Source organism: Balaenoptera physalus (genome assembly GCF_965194825.1).
Source record: "Balaenoptera physalus genome assembly, chromosome: 15".
NCBI classification, from domain to species: domain Eukaryota; kingdom Metazoa; phylum Chordata; class Mammalia; order Artiodactyla; family Balaenopteridae; genus Balaenoptera; species Balaenoptera physalus.
Window position 1 is genome coordinate 90,016,415 of NC_138894.1, and position 20,953 is coordinate 90,037,367.

The 20,953-nt window shown below is 43.6% G+C and overlaps 2 protein-coding genes across 8 annotated transcripts in view; both read left to right on the top strand.

The window, feature by feature from the left end:
- The window catches only part of LOC309643282 (uncharacterized protein), a 437,652-nt gene extending 423,602 nt beyond the window's left edge, over positions 1–14,050 (top strand). The window contains exon 2 of the mRNA XM_082425909.1: positions 13,102–14,050. The gene's annotated coding sequence lies outside the window, so the exon portion shown is untranslated. The remainder of the gene's footprint in view (positions 1–13,101) is intronic.
- On the top strand, positions 9–20,748 carry E2F6 (E2F transcription factor 6). Of its 7 annotated transcripts, none has more exons than XM_082425905.1 (8): positions 197–257; positions 8,724–8,778; positions 9,038–9,186; positions 12,001–12,217; positions 14,090–14,245; positions 15,327–15,441; positions 17,785–17,938; positions 18,400–20,748. In XM_082425905.1, the coding sequence occupies exons 4-8, from the start codon at positions 12,063–12,065 to the stop codon at positions 18,447–18,449; spliced, it is 630 nt and encodes a 209-aa protein (XP_082282031.1). In that variant the 5' UTR covers positions 197–257; positions 8,724–8,778; positions 9,038–9,186; positions 12,001–12,062; the 3' UTR covers positions 18,450–20,748. The 7 variants fall into 7 exon arrangements, with proteins under 7 accessions (XP_082282028.1, XP_082282029.1, XP_082282030.1 ...); XM_082425906.1 differs by having other exon boundaries at positions 12,004–12,217; XM_082425902.1 differs by lacking the exon at positions 9,038–9,186 and having other exon boundaries at positions 9–257.
- Positions 20,749–20,953: the final 205 nt, after the last annotated feature.

Below are 20,953 nucleotides of genomic sequence, written 5' to 3' on the forward strand. Positions count from 1 at the left end.
GCCTAGCCAGGCGGCGCCTCCGGGCAGGCCAGGAGTCCAGTTCGTGCTTGGCCCCCGGGAGCCGGCGGGTCGGGGGCGGCGCCCGACCCGAGCGGGAGAAGGCGGGAGAGCTCGCGGGGTGCGAGGCGAGGGGCGGCCGGCTGGGCAGCATGAGTCAGCAGCGGCCGGCGCGGAAGCTGCCCAGCCTGCTCGTGGACCCGGCGGAGGAGACGGTGCGCCGCCGCTGCCGAGACCCCATCAACGTGGAGGGCCTGCTGGTAAGCCCCGGGGACGGCCTGTGTCCCAGCGGCGGGGCCGGGGCGCGGGGTGGGGGTTCCCAGGCCCGCGGGGAGGCCGGACTGGCCGTCGTCTCGGTCGTGCGCTCCTCGAGGTGGCCCGGGGCTGCTCCTCGGTCTCCCCGGCTCTCGCACTGCCCATCGCGTCCAGTGAAGCAGACAGGTCGTTCGCTTAAGCTCTCGCCTTCTTGTTTGCGTCTGCTCGCAAATGTGTTGTCAGCCTCCTGGGCTTTTACGTCGGCTCCAGAGTAGTGTTGGAGAAAATTGCCCAGCTTTGCCTGAGACAGTCATGCTTTTCCGTCTTCACTGGACTCAGTGGATCTCTGCAAGCTCTCTCTCGTGTGTTTTTCTCTGCAGCCTCTTCTCCCATTCTCCTCCTTCAGGGCAGCCACTTAAAACCGTGTCCACACCCCACACTTCCCACTCCACAGCTACCCATTCAGCAAGTTACCTTCGGTCCTCTTGGACAGAGCAAATGGGAGATTGGCCTCCCCGCCGGAGGTCAGTTTCCTCTGTTGTTCTGGACTAGATGCGATATATTCTCCTCGAGTCTCAGGACCCTTGATGAACCCATCGTTTTCCATTTCTCCGCATATTTTCGACTTCTTTGCTGGTTTCTTCCCATTCCTAGTAAATAAACATTTCCTGAGGTCCGTCTGCCCAGACGCCAGGAGGACTCAGGGCTCAAAAATAGTTGATGAGCATCATCTCATTTAATTCCGCCCAGCAGTCAGTCCTCAGGGATTATTTTTCTTGTTTTGCAGTTGCCAAAATAGACGTGGAGCTGTTAAGTGGTTTGCCTGTCGTTAGTGAGTAGACAGGCCTGGGTTTAACCTCGCAGTGTCTGACTCCAGATGGTAAATTCTCGACTACTTAAAACGCATCCTAAATCCATTTCCATTGTGAAAGATCCATCCCTCCCTTAAATTCCGTATGCCCTCCCACCTACTGTATCTCTTCCCCTTCGCGGCCAAGCTTTCTGAAAAAGTTGTCAGCACTCCTGGGTCTGCTTGCTCACCTGTCATTACCACCTGCTGGGGGACCTCTGCCCTAAGCACAGCTCCGAGACGTTCTAACCAAGGTCGCCAGTCACGTCCAGCAGATGTCTCACTCCGTACCTTCTGTAGTTTCCACGCGATCGACCACTCACTCTTGTTTGACACTCGCCCTTGAACGGCCCCCTGGACGCGTACTCTCAGCGCTCCATCTGCTTATCTGGCCTCTCCTGTCCTCTTTTGTAAACCCCTCTTCCTTTTCCCATTCCTACCATGTCGGTCTTATTCAGATCTTCTACCTTCTCCACGGTTTCTTCCTGCGGGGTGTCATTCACCACTCTCGTGACTTCTGTTACTCTTGGTATTGGCGGTCTTAATCTTTGAGAATTTGATAAAAGCTCCGAACTCTTCCTATGGAAAAACCACTTTATTTTGCATTTAATGTCAGAAGATGCACATATCCCTTGAAGTTGTAGATAGTCTTATTCACTCTGGTAGTTTCAGTTACCATGTCGTGACTCCAAATCTATAAATCTGGCTCAGAGCTTTGCAACTGTCTACTAGACATTTCTACTTAGATTTCAAACTCACGTATCTAAAGTGGAATTCATTATCTTCTTGCCTAAGCAAGCAGCAACTCGCTGTCTCCTATTGCAGTAAATGGTACCACACCCACCGTATTGCCCAAGCTAGTATCCTAGGCATCAGTCATCCTTGCCTTTTCCAAACGGATCCCTTCCATTCTATCTAATTAAAATTAATCACCAATACTTGCCACTTCTAGCCATCATCTGTCTTTTGGACTGTAATCTTCTTAACCAGTTTTCCTGCCTCCCATCTTGCCCTTGATTTTTCTATATTTTCTCCACATAGTAACTAACCATAATGGTCCTTTTAAAACATATTTCCGATCAACGTCATTTGACTTAGAGAATCTGTCATGGTTCCCTAGTGCTCTCAGGAGAGAGGAGAAACTTCTTTATGTAATCAGACCCCTGGATTTATCTTTCCTGAACTGCTTATAGTTGCTAAATTTTCCATATCTCCATATTCTCTTGGACCCCTGTATATCTGCACTCCCCCTTTTAAAAAAACCTTCAAAGCACACTTTTCCTTGTCACGTCGCGTGGTTCTTCAGGCCTAGATTTATAGGTCACTTGTCGGAAGCCTCCCTGACTTCCCAGGACTCGGTCAAGCGCCCCTTTTGCGCTCCCAGAGCGCCCTGTGCCTACTCCTCTCTTCGCACCGTGTGGCTCTTTGGTCCCTGAGTGCAGCGACTCTGTTCATTTCATTGTTACATCCCCAGCACATTTGGTGCTTCTTGCAGAAATATTTGGTAAACAGCTTTTGGATGAATGAAGTAGGTACTCTGTAAATGTTTGAATGTATGAGTGTTTATTTTCCTGGCTGTAAAATGCTGATTTAAACACCTATCTCAGCATTTTTTAATTGGCTAATGGCTGGCAGTATTTAGTAAACTGTGTATTATTAAACACTGTGCAAAAAATAGTTATTTGTACAGCTGAGTGTTTGATGTTCCCTGGGCAAATGGCTTGAAAACTGGAATTCTGTGAAGGCATAACATGGTACTGATTAAAGATGGAACTTAGTGTGCACATTGAAAAACAAGGAAAAGTTGAGTGTGTGACAAGAATGCAGTCACTGTGGGAAAAGGTATATGTCCAGAGAGCTCTTAAAGGGATATTACTCCCCCAAACAGGCAATTGGTACAAAGAAGCATCTGTGTAGAGAAATTTTTAACCAATTTAGAGGCAGTGTTTAAGATCTTAGTCCCTAAAACTCACCTTTTATTCTATTCTTTCTCCTTTGAGATCACAAGTGGAAAAGTGTAGGTTTTTAGATGTGGGACTTGGAGCGCTAGTGAAATAACTTGGAACGTGCCGCCTTGCCCATCAGGAGCTGCTGGTGCCTAGACAGCCGTGTGCGCTGAGAGCAGCCTTAGTGCTTTCAGTTTGCGGGCTCTGCCTCTTCCCGGCTAAGGTGCAGACAGGCTAAGAGACTTGAGCAAGTGAGAGAGAGAGAAGCAGTTTGCGGATTGAGCGGGAAGGTTTCCTAGGACGTCCAGCCTTGAGGCTCGGCTGCTACTGGACTGTCCCTTGGCATGTCTTGGGGAAACACCTGAGCGTAGCCCCTCAGTGTGACTTCCTTAAAGGAGCAGAAGTGTTGGCATGCCTCCACAGGGGTGGGTTCTCAGAACGAAAAGCAGCAGCGTCTCTGCTGGCGCCTGGGCAGGTTAGCGCCGTAGAAGTTTGAGGGAGCATTCCTCTTGAGGACTGCCGTCCTAAAGATGCTGAGAAGGTCAGAAGTAAGTGTCCTGTGCAGGAACCACTTTGAAAAGGCTCCCATTGGCCTAATCTGGGACAGTGTGAGCCTCAAAGTAACAGATTTTGCACTCACAGAATGAGGTAAGAATTCAGGCTCCCTGGGTGTAGTTCTTTAAGTACAGTTCCTCAAGTACAGTTCCTCCAGATCTTTAGGCCTGTGAAACTGAAAAGACAAGTTATCTGCCCCCTGCCCCCCACACACCCCCAGCATACGTCGTACACTAGTGGGACAGACAGGGGGTAACTGCTGTAGACAGTCCTGTCCATAAAGGAGAAAAAGGGGGGTCACAGAGGAGTATCCGGTCTGGAGCAGTTCTGAAATGCCAGCTGGTAAATGTGGGAAGTTTTTTGATTAGGTCTCAAGGTCTGGGAACAATTCTCCCTGTTCCCACCTCTCCCTCTGGGCTCTTGGTTCCACCATCTGAGCCTGTCTGTCTTTTTCATGAAAGGTCATATCTCTTCAGTATTTGTAGCTGAGTCCTTTTTTCAGCCTGCTTCCTGTCAGCATAATTTGGGGGTGTCCAGTGGCCTCTTTTCACTTTGAACTGTCTCTATCCCTTTTAGACCAAGCTGGCAGTGATTTTGCCAATGTAATTCTCTCGAAATCCATGTGGATGTCCTGTGAATCTTGTGGTTCACTCAGTAGACAGGCGTCCCACCCACAGATTTCTTCGAAATAAACTCTTCTGTGCCTTGGGCTCCTGCTGGGGTGGCCGAGGACAGTGCCCTGCAGCTCCCCAGAGGCCCTGTCCTTAGGCTGCGAGGATCTGTGAGGCTCATCCTTGGTCTCCTTCGGGGGCCTTGTGTGTGACCGAATGGCACTCTGAAATACCATCTTTGATCTCTGAGGACTTCACCAAGAATTGCTCAGTCTCACCTTCCCCTTTAGATTCGGTTTTTCTGGCGATGCCTTTGATTTGGTCTTTCTCAGAAGTCTTCGCTTAATTTTTAGCTTCTTGAGAGGCTGAGAATTTTTTAAGGCTACCAAGTCATAGCTTCTTTTTCTTTGAACAGTCCTTTCCTCTCTCTGTCTCTCTCTGTCTCTTCTCCGTCTGTCTCTCTCTCCCTCCCTCTCTCCCTCCCCCCCCACCCAATCCCCGTTAACACTGTGTGGAAATCTCCGCGGTTAGGTTACCCGGTTCATTACCATCTGCTTTGCATGGATCTGCAGTTGACAGAGTTGCTAAGTGCTCTGTCTTAGCATAACGGGCATCCCCCTTCTTGAAGTTTCTAACAAGCCCCCCTTCCTTTTGAACCCTTACTGGCAAAGTCCAGATTTCTACTGACAAACTTTTTCAAGACTGCTTAGTCTTGAACAGACTTCTTGGTAGTTATACTCTGGTTGTCTAAGAGAATGTCCTTGAGATACACACTGAATTATTTAGGGGTCTGCAATTTACCCTTAGATGATTCAGAAAAAATAAATTATGTGTGTGTATAGAAAAAAAAAAGATAAAGCGAATGTAGTAAAACGTTAGCATTTGAAGGATTTGGGTGAAGGGTATATGGCAATTCTTGGTACTATTTCTGTACCTTTTCTGAAGGCTGAGATTATTTCAAAATAAAAGGAAAATGGGTATCCCTGAAAGGTGCTCACACGATCCGTCTCCTGTTGGGAACGGCCTGGGTCGTTCCTCACCTTGACCGGGGGCCCTCTGCTCACCTTCTCTCCAGTGTCCTCGTCCCCGCAGGGGTGACCTCGTCCCCGCAGGGGTGACCTCGTCCCCGCAGGGGTGTCGAGCCTCAGCATTCTCCTCCAGGGCAGGGTGCCTTGCTCTGCTCTGAGGGACCAAGTGCAGGGGTGGCATTTCATTTACTTTTTTTTTTTTTTGGATAGCTCACTAACTTTTGTGTGAGAAAACCTGCATTCTGATTTTAAAGCCATTTAAAAAGAAGAACTCCTATCTAGTCCCGTTTCCTCCCAGAAAAGCTCCTAGCTTACCTGTTGGGTGTGGTTCCCCAAAGTTAGAGTAGTTGGGAAGGCTTGCCAGGATTGTCAGATTGAGTCTCTCCAGATGAGAAATTTGTATTAGAAAACAGAAACTGAGGCTTCATAGTCTCGCAGTGGTCCTTATTGATGGTGTACCAAAGAGGGAGTCTTCACCCTGTGTCCCTGTGTCTGTAAATACTCCTTGTTGTTTGTCAGTTGAAGTCATCCAGACAAGGTCCTATTTCACTCTTCTGTTCATTAGTTTAACAAATATTTACCAAGTGCCTGAATGTGCCAGGCACTGTTCTGGTTCAAAAAGGAAAACAATAACAATAGTCTCTTATGCTTTCATAGGATCTTTACAGTTTACAAAATTTGTCATTTAATCTTCACAATAGCTTGGAAAGTGGGCGGTAGAGTTATATCCCTACACTGTGTTACAGATGAGGGTGGGATCTCCCAGCATCTAGGAGGTTCTGGTAGTCCTGAACCCGATCTTAAGCCAAGAACTATTTTGAGTATAAATGAGATGAATGTGTCATCACTATGGGCACTTTGGAAATCTCCAGAATTGTAGGTCTGTAGGATTTATACGATCTTTATTTGGGATGTCTGCCCCTGAGGGGCCATGATGCTATTGTGATTCCTCCAAAATAAAGAGATAGTGCTTTTATATTCAAAGGGATAAAAACGAATGGGTGCTGTTAGGGTCTGTTTTCCCACAGATCTCAATAGAGCCAATATGTGGTTTAGAGCAAAGAATGTAGGGGAAAGGAAGTCATACTTTCTCATGTTACTAACTGAGGTATTATCCCTGTGCCAAGCTGTGAATAGCAGCAGTCTAGATAAGGAGACCAGAGGGAGGGCGTATAGAGCAGGAAAGGTGCCCTTGTAGAATGTGTAGAGAGCAGATAGGGAGCCAGCCTGTTTGGAAACCGTTAAGTACTGTGTGCAGGACTCTCCCTGCTGCTCTAAGCTAAGAACAGAAGCCTGTTTGCAGCAAGGCACCTGTGAATGCTGCTCTGTTAACCCTGTCTGTGTGCATTCTCAGGATTTATTCAGACATTATAGTAAATGAAGTAGTGTGCTGCAGGTACATAAGTAACAGATCGTGGACTGAATAGAAAACTCATAGACAGACCATAGTATTTACAACAACTTAGGATATTTGTTGATGTGTGTTTCAAATTAGTGTGATAAGGATGGATTTTTTTTCACTTAAGAATCTTGCATCAGTAGTTCAGCTCCATCTCATACTGTTTTAGCAGAAGGGTTGAAAGTAAAAATAGCAGTGACAGTTGTTCTGTTGGTCTGATATTTGCCTTGAATAGGACTGCCCTTCAGCGTGGCACTGTTGGACGCTGTCTTCACAAGTCTGTTAGCTCTGTGCTGAGAGCTAGCGGGGCCAAGACGGGCCCTCCCAACTGGTTTTGCACCCAGCAGGCTTACGTGTAACAGCTAAGTTAATGTTACAGTGGAATCCTGTTTCAGGGGAATTATTCCGTATCAAGTTAGCTTGCTGACAGGTGCTGTCATCTTGTCATAGATGGTAAGGGAATCATTGTGCCGAGGATCGTAACACTGCCAGCAAAGAGCTTCTTAGCTGCTCACCTCACCTTCAGGCTTCCGCACCTTCAGTCTTTTTGCCGCATTGCCAACACACTTAGATTTCTAAACCATGGACGACGAGCTGGACGACGTCATATCTTGTTCGGAAATCTGTGGTGATTCAGCACTGGTTACAGCAGCAAGTCCAAACTCTGTAGCATGACTTTCACGGTCCTCCGTGTCGAGCGTGGTGCTAGCATTCCCGTCCAGCCTTAGTATCAGGCTGGTTTTGCACTGGCCACCCAGGTGGCTTCTCAAAAGGTGCCAGGTGATTTATATTTGCATACCTTTGTTCATTTCACTTCCTGCCCCAGGAATTCTTTTTCCTCCCTCCTTAACCTCCCACAGGTTGGCTTGTCTTCCAAGGCTCAGCTAGGGGTCCCCTTGCCTGTGAATCCTTGTGATTTCCCTCGCTGGGTGCATCCAGAGCACTGTTGTTTCCCTTCTTAGAGCACCTTATGAAATTCACTTATCCCAGTTTTGCTACGGCCCATTTGGGGGCCAGTTTTTTCACTTACACAGGAGCTAAACCTGCTCACAGCTTGTCTGGAGACACATGGCATCATTATACGTACTTTGTTCTAAGCAAGAGGCCAATATGGATTTCTGTTTATTAGCCTTAGCTTAGGTTTTATTTATTTTTTTGTAAAACCAATTTTTAAATATATTGCAAACGTTACTACAAGTTTATATAAACTTTCATAGCCTGCAAATAGCTGGTAAAATGGTGAGCGTTGATATTGGAGCTACTACTAATTTCCTGGTCATCTCAGGAATTTAAAAGAATTTTTTTATGAATCTTAATACCAAAGTTTCTAGTTATGTAGCATGCATTATTTTCCATGATTAGAAATGCTGTTTTTACATTAATTATCATGGGAATGCATGGCTGCCTGTGAAAGTTTGTGAGCACATTTCTTGGAGCCACTCTCACTTAATTAGCAAGGGGTGAGCATTTGTCAGTTTGGACGTCTCTTAGATCTCTGCTGCGCTTTCCAGAGTCAGGGACGGTGTCCTGATCATCCCTGCATTGCTTTTTATCCTCAGTACCTGATACAGTTGATAGGTGAATGTCTATTTAGTGATAAAGTCTCATATTCCCTCCCTCCCCCTTGCACCATTCCTCCCTCCCCCCCCCGCCCCCCACCATCTCTTTAACTACTACTTCCATACTTACGGAGGCCTATGCAGTTTCAGAGATTCAAATCGATGAACACTGTCAGATGTGATTACAGTTAGAGTAGATATAGTTTAGAAGGAGGACTGGTTTTCTCACAACAAAATTATTACCCCAGGGTGAAAAAAAAGACAGACTTTTATATTATCCAGAAAAATGTTGTTCATTTGCATTGTTTCTGCTTTTTTTTTTTTTTACCCTTTTTGGCCCCCTTAATCTGTAAGCAAGGCCCCTTATGCACGCACGTTAGTTCATATAAAGAAGATTAACCACTGTGCCGCTATAAATAAGAGATGGGCAATAATTATTAACAATTCTGCTTTTATTTTTTGCTATTCATTTGCTTGTATTTTAAATTACTAAGTTTAAATTTCTGTATCTTCTTTTTTCCAGCCATCAAAAATAAGGATTAATTTAGAAGATAATGTACAATATGTGTCCATGAGAAGTAAGTTGATTCAATTCCTGAATCGGTTTTAGGTTTTGTAGTTTGAACTTCATATGATCTAAGTGATTTATTTTAAATGTACACGAGTTGATGAGTAACTTAAAATGCATTATTTGTACACTGAAATGTAAAGCTTGGAATTTCAGCAAAAACTCCTGAGGTTGTGGGCTGTTAATGTGCACAAATGCCAGTTTATTCTCCATTGCTTTGGAAATGTCATTTTTAAAACAGAATGGTCTCTGTTGGGGTATTTTCCCAGAGTTCTGTGAGAGCAGTTGTCACCGCAAGCAGAGCTGAAGGCAGTTTGGCAGCAAGCGTGTGGACAGTCTTTGGCCCTCCTGGTTTCCTTTGATTCCCTGTGCCCTTCCCATCTACTTCTGCCGTGGATCAGTGTTCAGAGTCAGTCAGGTAGTTCCCTGTCTTTCTGAAAATTGTTACGACAAATGGCCCCACCCCCGTTTCTTCTTAGTTTGGTGCTAATCTCGGTGGGTAGGTGGTGCATAGGTGCCCACGAGGAACCATAACCTCAGCCTTCATTTCTCCCCGGCCCTGCCACAGTCCCACCCGTATCTGGCCCCCAGGTTTGGCCACTTTTACTCTGGGAGCGTTCCCTTCATCTGCCGCATACCACCAGCTTACACTCATATCTCAATTTATTGAGCTCGTACAGTGCCTGGCCTGTATTAAGGTCTTTGCATGGATTATCACAGCAGCCTTTCAAAATTCAGGTTTGGATGATTATTCCCATTTGATAGATGAGTAAACTGATGCCCAGAGATTAAGTAACTTGCTCAGTCAGGATTCAACCCCATGCTCAGACTTGAGCCCACAGTCTTACCCGCGGGTCAGGCTGCTGCTTCTCATGCAGGAAGCAGTGGTCTCGCCATCTAAGTCGGTCATCGGCTCCAGGCTCTTCCACCCCCTCACCTCTTCCGTTCTACTGCCCGTGTGATCTTTCTAATACAGAAATTAGATGATGGTATCACTCAACCTAAAATTCTCCAGTGATGCTCTGTTACACATGGAGAAAACCCTGACTGCTCATTTATTTATTTCTATTAAAGTCTATTAAGAAACAAGGCAGAGAACGGACAGACAGATGGACAAGGCCCTTGATGGCCATTTCTCGCTCCACTTTGCAGCCTCACCTCCCAGTACTCCGCACCTCCCCCCATCGCGAGCGCTGTACAGCTGTGGATTCCCTGCAGACGCCGTGTTCTCACGCGGGGCTCTGCTGTTTCCTCTGCCTCACTCGCCCCCTCGCCCTCCACCTTCCTGTCCCTCTTTCTATGCTCTGTTCCCAGCACACGCCCGTGAGGGGGCCTCCCCTGTTTCCCACTCCAGTTAAGGTTTTATTTCATCTCATGTCACCTTGAGTCCCTCTGGCACACTCATCTCAGGGTTGTGGGTAGAGTTCCTGCTAGACTGTGGAACACGGGACGCCTTTGTTTTGGAGACCATTTTAATCATGTTTATATCCCTTCAGCAACTGTCACGTTATAGGTGTTCAATTAATATCTGTTCTTTATAAAATGACTAGCATGATAGGAATATACTTATCCTGAACTTATAAGACCATGTTTTGTTAGTAATATAGTATCATTACAGTTGACCCTTGAATAACAGGGTTTGAACTGTGCAGGTCCACTTAGATGAGGATATTTTTCAGAAGTAAAGGCTGCAGTACTAAATGGTCTGGTTGATTGAATCCGTAGATACGGAGGGCCACAATAAATTATACGCAGGTTAACTCCTGCGTTGTTCAAGGGTCAAATGTAAATGTTTTTAAAGTCAGAGTTTCTCATTTGTAATCTTCCAAGGTATGTTGTAGAATTGTGACTATCTTCTGCTTCCATTTTTAAAAAAAGTTTAATTCCTCTTTAATCCTGTTTAATCTTAAGTATAGGAGTAGTCTCCACATGGAAGACATTTGCATTATAAAATATGTACTTTTGTTTCCTGCAGTAACGACCAGGGGTCTCTAAACTGAATATGACATTGTAGAGGTTCTGGATAAGGGCATTTTTGATTGAAGATAGTCTGACTGTTTCTTTTGAAGCATACTGTGGTGTGCCATGAAGTAGAAATAAAGAGTAATCATATACTCCACACCAGAAGGACAACTAAATTATTCATAAAAGTATTTCCTCTGCACACTAAGCCATAATAACTTTTTTTCCTAGTATCAGATTGGGAAAGATGAAAAGAATGATAATATTCAGTTTTCCCCCTTCATTTACTTATGTTAAGTTAATACAGGGTAGTGAATATTTTAAAAAATAGTTATGCCACTTTTCCTCAAGGTATAATATCATAATCATCCTAATTAGAAGACTAATTTGAGCTCTTTCTGAACTTCATCAGACAGGGTAACACTATGATGTGTATAGGAACATTTTAAACATTTTTTATTTTAAAGCCAAGTCTCTAACTTTGCTTTATAAAGAATTTCTTAACTTGAAGACCAAATGAGAAACTTAATTTTAAAAATCATTTCTAATCCTATTCCAGATAGTGGTGTGGATACAAGTGCAGACGCACCATTTCGTGTCTGATACGGCGCCATGATGCCTTTTATTTTTTATTTTTATTTTTATTAAATTTATTTATATTTATTTATTTTTGGCTGCTTTGCATCTTCGTTGCTGCTCACGGGCTTTCTCTAGTTGCGGCAAGTGGGGGCTACGCTTCGATGCGGTGCACGGGCTTCTCATTGCGGTGGCTTCTCTTGTTGCCGAGCACGGGTTCTAGGTGCGTGGGCTTCATTAGTTGCAGCACACGGGCTCAGTAGTTGTGGCTCGCGGGCTCTAGAGCGCGGGCTCAGTAGTTGTGGCTCACAGGCCTAGTTGCTCCGCGGCATGTGGGATCTTCCCGGGCCAGGGCTCAAACCCGTGTCGCCTGCATTGGCAGGCGGATTCTTAACCACTGCACCACCAGGGAAGTCCCCATGATGCCTTTTAAATTCACATACTCAGTGGAAACTGGTTGCATATTTCAAACACTCCTTTAAGTCTAAAGCATTTGTTTACCTGCAATAGGCTAATAAATTTTTATCCAGTTTGAGAAATCGATTTCGTAAAAATTAGCTATGATTTGGTCAGTGTGTAGAATATCTGTAGGTGTCTCTGCTTACTGATCAAGAATAAATCAATGGTTTTTTTAATGAGTTGAGAAAGAAATGCTGTTTTAAATTTTATGAATTGTGTTTGTTTTGTTTCCCAGAAGCTCTGAAAGTGAAGAGACCTCGTTTTGATGTATCACTGGTTTATTTAACTCGAAAATTTATGGATCTTGTCAGATCTGCTCCTGGGGGTATTCTTGACTTAAACAAGGTTGCAACAAAACTAGGAGTACGAAAACGAAGAGTGTATGACATCACCAATGTTTTGGATGGAATTGATCTTGTTGAAAAAAAGTCTAAGAACCATATTCGATGGATGTGAGTTGTTTTCAAACTTTTCTTCTTTTTTTTTTTTTTCCCCCTTATTATTAAGTGACAATACTATGCTTAAAACAAACTAGTTACTAGCAATGTTTTTTCACTACTTGGTACCAATTAAAAGCCATAGACATAGAATATCATTCCAATATTATGGAAAAGTTAAATGGAGTCATGATTAGTTTTAAGAATTTCACTTTTCAAGATAAGGGGACATCTGATTTGTATAGGAATTTTAAAAAAAATATTTCTTAAGTTCTAATTGATTATTAACATCAGGGGGAAATCAGTTAAGGCTGTAAAACAGTGGTTCTTGCACTGTAGTGTAATAAACACTTAGATGCCTCCCTCCGCAGGGGTTGTAATTCAGTTCTGGGAGAAGACGGATACCTACCTTCTTAACAACTACCCCAAGTGATTATGGTGTATATCATACTTTGAAACACAATGCCCTGAGTGTAAAAAAAAAAATCAGGAGACTTAATATCTAAAAGTCAATAGCTAAAGACTTAACATATGATTAGGAGGGATCTCATGGAAAGAAGACTTTATGGTATAAATGTAGGTGTGTGTGTGTGTGTGTGTGTGTGTCCACGCATGCACATGTGCGGGAAGCCCACACAGGAAGAAGGCTGTTATACTTACAATAGGCACGTATTTTGGATCAGTAAGAAACAGTTCCAGGGCTTCCCTGGTGGCGCAGTGGTTGAGAATCTGCCTGCTAATGCAGGGGACACGGGTTCGAGCCCTGGTCTGGGAGGATCCCACATGCTGCGGAGCAGCTGGGCCCGTGAGCCACAACTACTGAGCCTGCGAGTCTGGAGCCTGTGCTCCGCAACAAGAGAGGCCGCAATAGTGAGAGGCCCGCGCACCGCGATGAAGAGTGGCCCCCGCTTGCCGCAACTAGAGAAAGCCCTAGCACAGAAACGAAGACCCAACATAGCAATCAATCAATCAATCAATCAATCTTTAAAAAAAGAAACAGTTCCAGCATATAAGTACATAAAGACCTTTCAGGCAAATGAAAAATCTACCAACAAAGATCATTAAATGATTCTAAGTAATTAACTTAGCTATTAGAGGAAAGGGATTCATAAAGGACGTTATTTTTTCAGTATTATGGAAATGCAAATTGGATTCTAATTTGAACATGTTTGCTAAATGACATTAACAGTTTAGGGGTTAATATCAGATTGTGTTCCGAACCACTAATTAGAATTAGATTTGAGAACTAGCAAGTGAAAGAAAGGTAAAGTGGTAACAGCCTTTTTTCACTTTTTATTTTCTATAAAAATTGAAGAAAAGAATGAATATTGGTTGTTGCTCAGGTCATGTCATATTGGAGTAAACAGTAATAAAGAAAATATATCTTTAAAAAATGATCATTATATTCAGATAGAACTGGATAGAATATGCACAGTGGGGAAAAAATAAAGACTTACAGAATTTTAGGAGGGGAACTATCATTTGGCCAATACATCTTGTTTTTCATATGTAAGAACTAAAGGATTAAAAGATCATAACTTGTCAAAAGTCATGTGAGAAGTAGAGCTGGGCTGAAACTGGGTGTTACTGACTCAGTTCACTGCTCATTAAACTTCATTACGCTTTCCCTACTACTACTAATTTCCACAGGGTTATGGTATTGGTTTTGTTTTTAAAGTCTCTGTGTAAAGGAGTAGAAATGGGGACAAAAACCAGGAGAAATAATGGTTGTCTAGAATAATGGGCGGGAAGGACTGGAGTTCAGTACCTGGTTTCTGTCATTGTGGGAAACACCTGGTGTAAACGTTTGGAGAAATTCCAGTAACCTAACTTGTATTTTTTTGTAATCTCCTAGATGTTATTGATGGTGATCTTTTTCTTTTAAAGAGGATCTGATCTTAGCAATTTTGGAGCGGTGCCCCAACAGAAGAAGCTGCAGGAGGAACTTTCTGATTTATCGGCGATGGAAGATGCTCTGGATGCGTTAATTAAGGATTGTGCTCAGCAGTTGTTCAAGTTAACAGACGACAAAGAAAATGAAAGATATCCTTTAACTCTGTGCCTTTAAAAAAATTCTCCTTCCAAAGCAGATTACTTTAGATGGTAGGGTCAGTTTGGGGATTAATTCATATATTTAAGATACAAAATGAGACCTTTAGAAGTGAGTGAATTGCCATAGAAATGGTACTTAAACTGCCATTCTAGTCCACAAAGCATAACACGCAGCTGAATGTCGTATTGCTCCTAAGTTCAGTGTCTCTGGGACCAGAGGGGGAGATTTGTCTTTGGTACTGATCTCCTCCCGGGTCTCCTAGACTTTTTTGCTGCCCTGTTCCCCACGCGGAATGGGTGAACACCTTTCTGAGGTGTCGCTGATTCTGAGCTGTTCCGTGCTTCAAGTTTACTTAGACTCTCCCCCAGTCAAAACTTCCGTTTCCACAATACGGTGATTAGAAGGAAGGTAAATGCTGTTACTACACTCAATCGAAAGATGTGTGGAGTAAGAAAAAAAATAAAAAAGAATGCTGGGGAAACCCAGTAAATCATGTAACGTAAAAATTTCAGGCAACACAATAAAAGAAGATGAGAAAAATTCAGGTAGCGAGATAGAAAATAATTTTGGATGAGGGAAATCCCATGAGTACATGATAGTCCTGAAAAACTGGTTCTCTAAGTTGTGTCTACTTCTTACCGATTCTTTCCACCTTACATTTTAGGAGATTCTCATCAAAACTCTGAATATTTTTTCCCAAAGGTTCTCATAGTAATATCTCGCAATGCATAGGGAAGGGCCGGGGGAGGTTTGATAGCTTCATGGGTTGTATGTGTGTTAGAGGTCCAGACTTCATTAATATTTTTCTCCAGAAAGTGTCGTCATCACAATAGTATAGTTTAAAGGGATTCTTCAAGTTAAAAATATTGTAAAACACTTTATAAAATCTTAAGAATTGTTTATGAAATAATAAGAATTATATATGAAATAATTTTTTCCTGACTGCTTTCCTTAATTGTGGGTTTGGATCCCATAAAAACTAAAGATATTCTAAGATTACACTTGGATTCATGTATTATAAGAGATAAATTATCTCCCCACTCTGCTTAGAGACCCTTGACTGATTTTCACACTAGCATACGTGACGTATCAAGATATTCATAGCATTCAAGCCTTCCATGAACAGATTGTAATTGCAGTTAAGGCTCCGGCAGAAACCAGGTTGGATGTTCCAGCGCCCAGAGAAGTAGGTAGCCCTGCATTTTTAAGAAGGCTCTAAGGGAGGCAGGCCAGCTGCTTAGGCTGCGCTTTATTGCGGTCCCAGCGCCTTGTCACCAGTGTGTGCGTGGTAGCTGCATACCTGATACAGCTTGAGGCACTTTACACATTCTGAGTTGTTTTGCATAACACAGCAAACGTGGTAGTCATGATTATTATCCTTTTAAAGATGAGGAATCTGAAGCACAGAAAGTTTAGTTAACTTCCTCACCATCGCATAGTAAGTGACAGAACCACAATTCAAACCCAGATAGTTTGGGTTCAGAGTTTATTCTTAACCGTTGTACTCTCATGCCTCTTAGAGGAATCACCAAGGACTGCCTCAGTGTTAAGATCCGGTGTCAGCGAGGGCTCTAGGGAATTAACTCACTAACAAAATTCATAAAAGACTATGAATAAAAGAGAACACTAAATTACACATTTAAAATGAAAAGTAAAATTGCTTTGTAAATGAAAAGACTGTCAGCTGTCAGCTGCTTGCAGGAAAGTTTGTACTGAAAGATACGTGTCATCAGAAGGTTGCGTGGTAAGGGTGGAATCAGAACGAAGGGGCATGACCATTCTTAGGACAGATCACGTGCTGACAGCGTGATAGAACTGTCAGTGCTGAAGTCATCACTTCATTGCGACAGGGACTTACCTCCCTCCTCGTGAAGAAATTCTCCCCACCCACCTTTCCTTTTGTCCCCAGAAGACCACTGTCCGTGTGAGACCCCAGTTGCCACTTGACAGTGTATTACAGATGGATTAAGGAACAGCTTTTGTGTATTCCAGTCACACTCAAATTGTGACTTCTTGGTGATGCTTCCTAGTTGTTTTATTTAGATTTAGATATATTCCGAGTCTCCTAAGTAACATTTATATTTAATGTGAATCATTTCACATATTCACATTCACACATAATCACTAATCTTTCAATACATCCTTCCTTTGGGGCATGATAGTCCATTCTGCAGTGGCTGACGGGTTTTTGGTTTTTTCCCTGTGCTGTGAGCTGCTTCAGGCTGTAATTGCCAAATCTTGCCGAGCTTCGATCATGCCCAAGATGTATCTTAGATCCCATTTAAAAGCTGAGGAACGTGGGCCCTCTTGGCAGCCATTCTCAGCATTAAGGAAAGACAGTGGGACCGATAGACACAGAGTCCGGTTCCAGGGAGATCTGGGGATCTCGTCCCGGTGGAGATGGACTGGCCTTTGGGTCACATCCAGCCTGCTGGGTTTTTGTAAATAATTGTTTTGGGACACAGCCACGTGCTCATTCGTTTAGATTGTGTCTCTGACTGCTTTCACTCTAGAATGGCAGTTGTGTGGTTGTGAGAAGGATGGCATGGCCCACAGAGTCCACAGTATCACCTCGCCCTGCACGAGACGCGGGCGGCCCCTGACTGAGTGGACCGCGAGGTCCCCAGCTGCCGCTTCTGGGCAGCTCAGTGGTTTCCGTTATTGCTCAGAAGTATCTGTCGAATTGCACAGCATGTACCGTTCAAACCAGACCTGGCCCGCCCGTCTAGGAGCTGAGCAGATGTTCTTCAGCGTACCTGCCTTGCCTGCCTGCTACCGGGAAGCTGTGGAAGGTGGCGCTTGAGATTGGGAGCCCCTCTGCTGTGAGATCGCAGGGTGGTGTAGAGCAGGGGCATCTGGTACCAAGCCCAGGCCTAACCGCAGGAGAGGGAGAAAATAGCCTTGACTTTACAGTTGAACCCACTCGCATCAAAACAACAAAGAATCATCTGTAACCGGAACTGTTCCTTACGAATGTAGCATAATTCTCAGTAGGAGTACCCAATTTCCTGATATCTTTTGGGTTTTAATGTTTTAAATTACAAGAGGTATATTTTGTCTTGATCTCATCCTCTTTTTCAAGTGGATGGAAGAATGGTCCTTTCCTTTAGCTCAGTTACCTCTTCAGTGGTCTGAAATCTTAACACAGCCTTATTTGAGTCTGCAGGGTGTTTTAGATTTCTTTGTCGTCAAAATACTGATTTTTGAGTCTCACGTACAGACTCCTTAAAGGGGTCAAGTCTTGAGTAGAGAAAGATGGGCTCCTGAGTACTGAGGTGGTCCCCTCCTGGCTCTGAAACCATTGCTGCACCATCAAGTAGCTGTGTTAACTGTGTGAATTGGCCAGTGGTTTCCTGTGACTCAAGCTAACTAATAAATGCGTGATTTTCTCAAATATATGATAGAAAGGAAACTACCTGAATGAGAATTTTCAAAAGTGTCCCTTGAAACTTTTACAGTTCTAGTAAGTGAAAAAATACAGTTAGTGAATCCTCTCATTCATCTTGATGTTTTCCGTGTCTCTTGCTAGGATTCTATCACAGTACATATCAGGAGCACTAAAGGGCCTATTGATGTTTACCTCTGTGAAGTGGAGCAGGATCACTCAGGTCACAGAGTGTCGGACGGTGCAGGGGCCTCTTCGTCTGAAAGCAGACATCCAGAGCGCCCTCCCGCTGAGAAAGGTAAGTGCGCCAGTTCTGTGGTTAGGAAAATGTAAGAGTTTAATGATTTTTAAAAGATATACAGTTTTATAAATGAATATTATGGCCTTATAGGTATTTTTACTCTTCCTAGCTACAAAAACATGAGTTAAAAAATTACAAGGTAATTCTTAACTGTAGTTTAGACTGTTTCTGTGTTGTTTTGATAGCCGTGAAAACTTAGAACTGTAGCTGGTCCTAGAGTTTGGTCTCTGTAGAGAAGGCTGTTTGCATCCTCTGACCCAGCCTCTCAGGCACATGCTTGAGTTGTAGTTTATTCTTGTGAGACTCAAAACATTAGCCTCATGCCATTAACGTAAGAATATGGTTCTTGACTGAGGTCTTCCTATTTTTTTTTAAGCACTTGAATTGTATGTTCTATTACCTGTCTGCCTTTCATACCTTCACTTAGGAGGGTTTCTCTTGTGCTCGTTATTTTTCAGAAGAAAATCCTCCACAGCAAAGTGAAGAACTGCTTGAAGTGAGCAATTGATGGCATTTGAGGATTCGTGCATTGAGTCTTTTGGGGACATCCTGTGTGGATGAATTATGCGTTAGATGTGATTCTCAGAGCAATAAATCATCCCAGACATTTTCTTATTCTCAGTAGCAGCCGTAAGGCCAGGAGTACCTTCGAGTAGTTCACTACTTAGATTACTGGATAATTATGCTTTCTGCGTTTGAAAACAACTCTTTTTATAATTATTCACTGCTTTTTGTCAGTGAAATAGACATCTTGCCTACTGAAATTACTAAGTCACCCAGAGTATCACTGAAACAGACAGGCAGGCTGGGTGGACAGTTCCTAGTGGACCCTGCCCTTTGCTGCATGGGTCGCGTGTCATCGTCACAGAAGAAATGGCCTCACACGGGTTCACGACTGCAATGGATGGGTGTACGCACGCATCTGGACGTGATGTCTTTGTATATATTTGTATAATGTTGAGATCACTTATGAAATAAGTCTAAGTGAAACTTTTCACCTTTGTACAGCCAAAATAATGTATATATGGAAAGTAACAGACATATTCTCTAATTTCTGTGGTATCTATAACTTATTAGAATCCTCTGAATGAGGGTTAGAGGAGAGTTTTTTCCAAACTTCTACATGTAGAAGTATCATAAATATGCTATACATTTAAAGTTCGTAGATTTAATGAAGGTATTTCAGTACGGTTCCCAGCGCTAAAATTGGACTTCAGGCTCCCTACAGAGTCATTGTGTCTGAGCAGACTGGTGGCACGCCCCAAGCCTTAGGGGCAAGTGTACAAATGCCATCAGGTCATGGCCTAATTCCTTGCAAGACATGAATTCAATCATGATGAGAATTGGAAACTATTTTAACCTTTTTTGCAATCAGGTTTTGCAATATGTTTCTGTATGCAGCCTTGCTCTTCAATCAAAGGGGTTTACTTATGATGAGTTAGTGGTACCCTGCCCTCTCTCCAGCTCTAGTCCCACGTTTCCAAGTACCTAGGTATTTCTACCTCATTGGGTAAGTCATTTACCACTCTGTGCCTCAGTTTACTCAGTAGTTAACCATTAGACTGTGAGCTCCTTGAGGGACTTTGTCTTAATCGTTGTTAAACCCAGCTGACTTGCACCACGCCTAGCACATAAAAAGTGCTCAGTAAATGTTTGAACAAATCAGTGAGTGAGTGAGTGAGTGAGTGAGTGAATGGTAAAATTAGACTAATAATACTTGGCTTATATAACATACAAGGTTCTTGTGTCATTCAAATTCATATTTTAAACTTCTCTTGCTTTCAAAGAAAGAATTGAAGCAACGTGAAATTAAGACCATGTATATTGAGCTAGCATAGGAATCAAAAATCAAAGTACTGAAAAATAATGCTGAGTATGTAGGACTGGCACACCTCTGGGCTCCAGCAGCTTTTGCCAGTCCCGTCCTGCTGCCAAGCACCAGCCTCTTCCCTCCTCGGTCCGCGCCGGCTGCCTCTGTCGGCCCGGGACTGCTCGCCGTGCTCCTCCTCTTGGGCACGTGCGGTGAACCTGAGAGTCCAGGCAGAAGGTGTGTGTAGAGATCAGGTGCTCCGTGGAGAGGTCCAGGCTCTGCCTTATAGATTTGGCAGCTGTCGGTCTTATGTGATGGCTAAACATGAGAGTGGATGAAGTCACCTAATGAGAGGGTACAGCAGAAGAGGGAGAGGCCCATTAACATTTATTTTAAGGGGAAATACAGAAGAAAAGGCTTTTCCTGAGAAGGAATAATGAGAGGAAGGGAAAATAAACAACTAAAGAAGGCAGTGCCCCCAAAACCAACAAAGAAAGCATGGCCGCAGGTGATAGCATCGTTTCTAATCAGCAGTTCCTTACTTGTGAAATGTGATAAATGTTCTACTTTGCAAATTGCTCTGAGAGTAAAATGAGATCATGTAAACGAAAGTCCTTTGTAACTGTAGACGTGTTACATAAATGCATCTCTCTCCTGTCACTCCAGCTTCTGGTGTTGGTTTCTTCTTTTTACAGCTGCTAAGGTGCGCATCCCCAGAACTAGCGTCCAGGGTCCTTCCTCCCCCACTCTGCCCTGAACATCACTACCCATCTCTCTGTGCGTACAGGCGTACCTCATTTTATTGTGCTTCGCAGATGCTGTGATTTTTAAAAATTGAAGGTTTGTGGCCACCCTGTGTCCAGCAAGTCTGTAGGCGCTATTTTCCCAATAGTGTTTGCTCATTTCATGTCTCTGTGTTGCATTTTGGTAATTTTTGTAATATTTCAAATGTTTTCGTTATTATTATGTTTGTTATAAATATAAAACTTGAACAGATGAGGAGTTGCTTCTTATTGATGAACCAAGAAAGTGGTGTCTTGAGTTGGAATCTAATCCCGGTGAAGATGCCGTGAAGATAGTTGAAATGACAGCAGAGGATTGAGAATACGACAGACGTAGCTGACGAAGCAGCAGCAGGGTTTCAGAGGCTTGATGCCAATTTTGAAAGACGTTCTGCTGTGGGTAAAATGCTAGCAAACAGC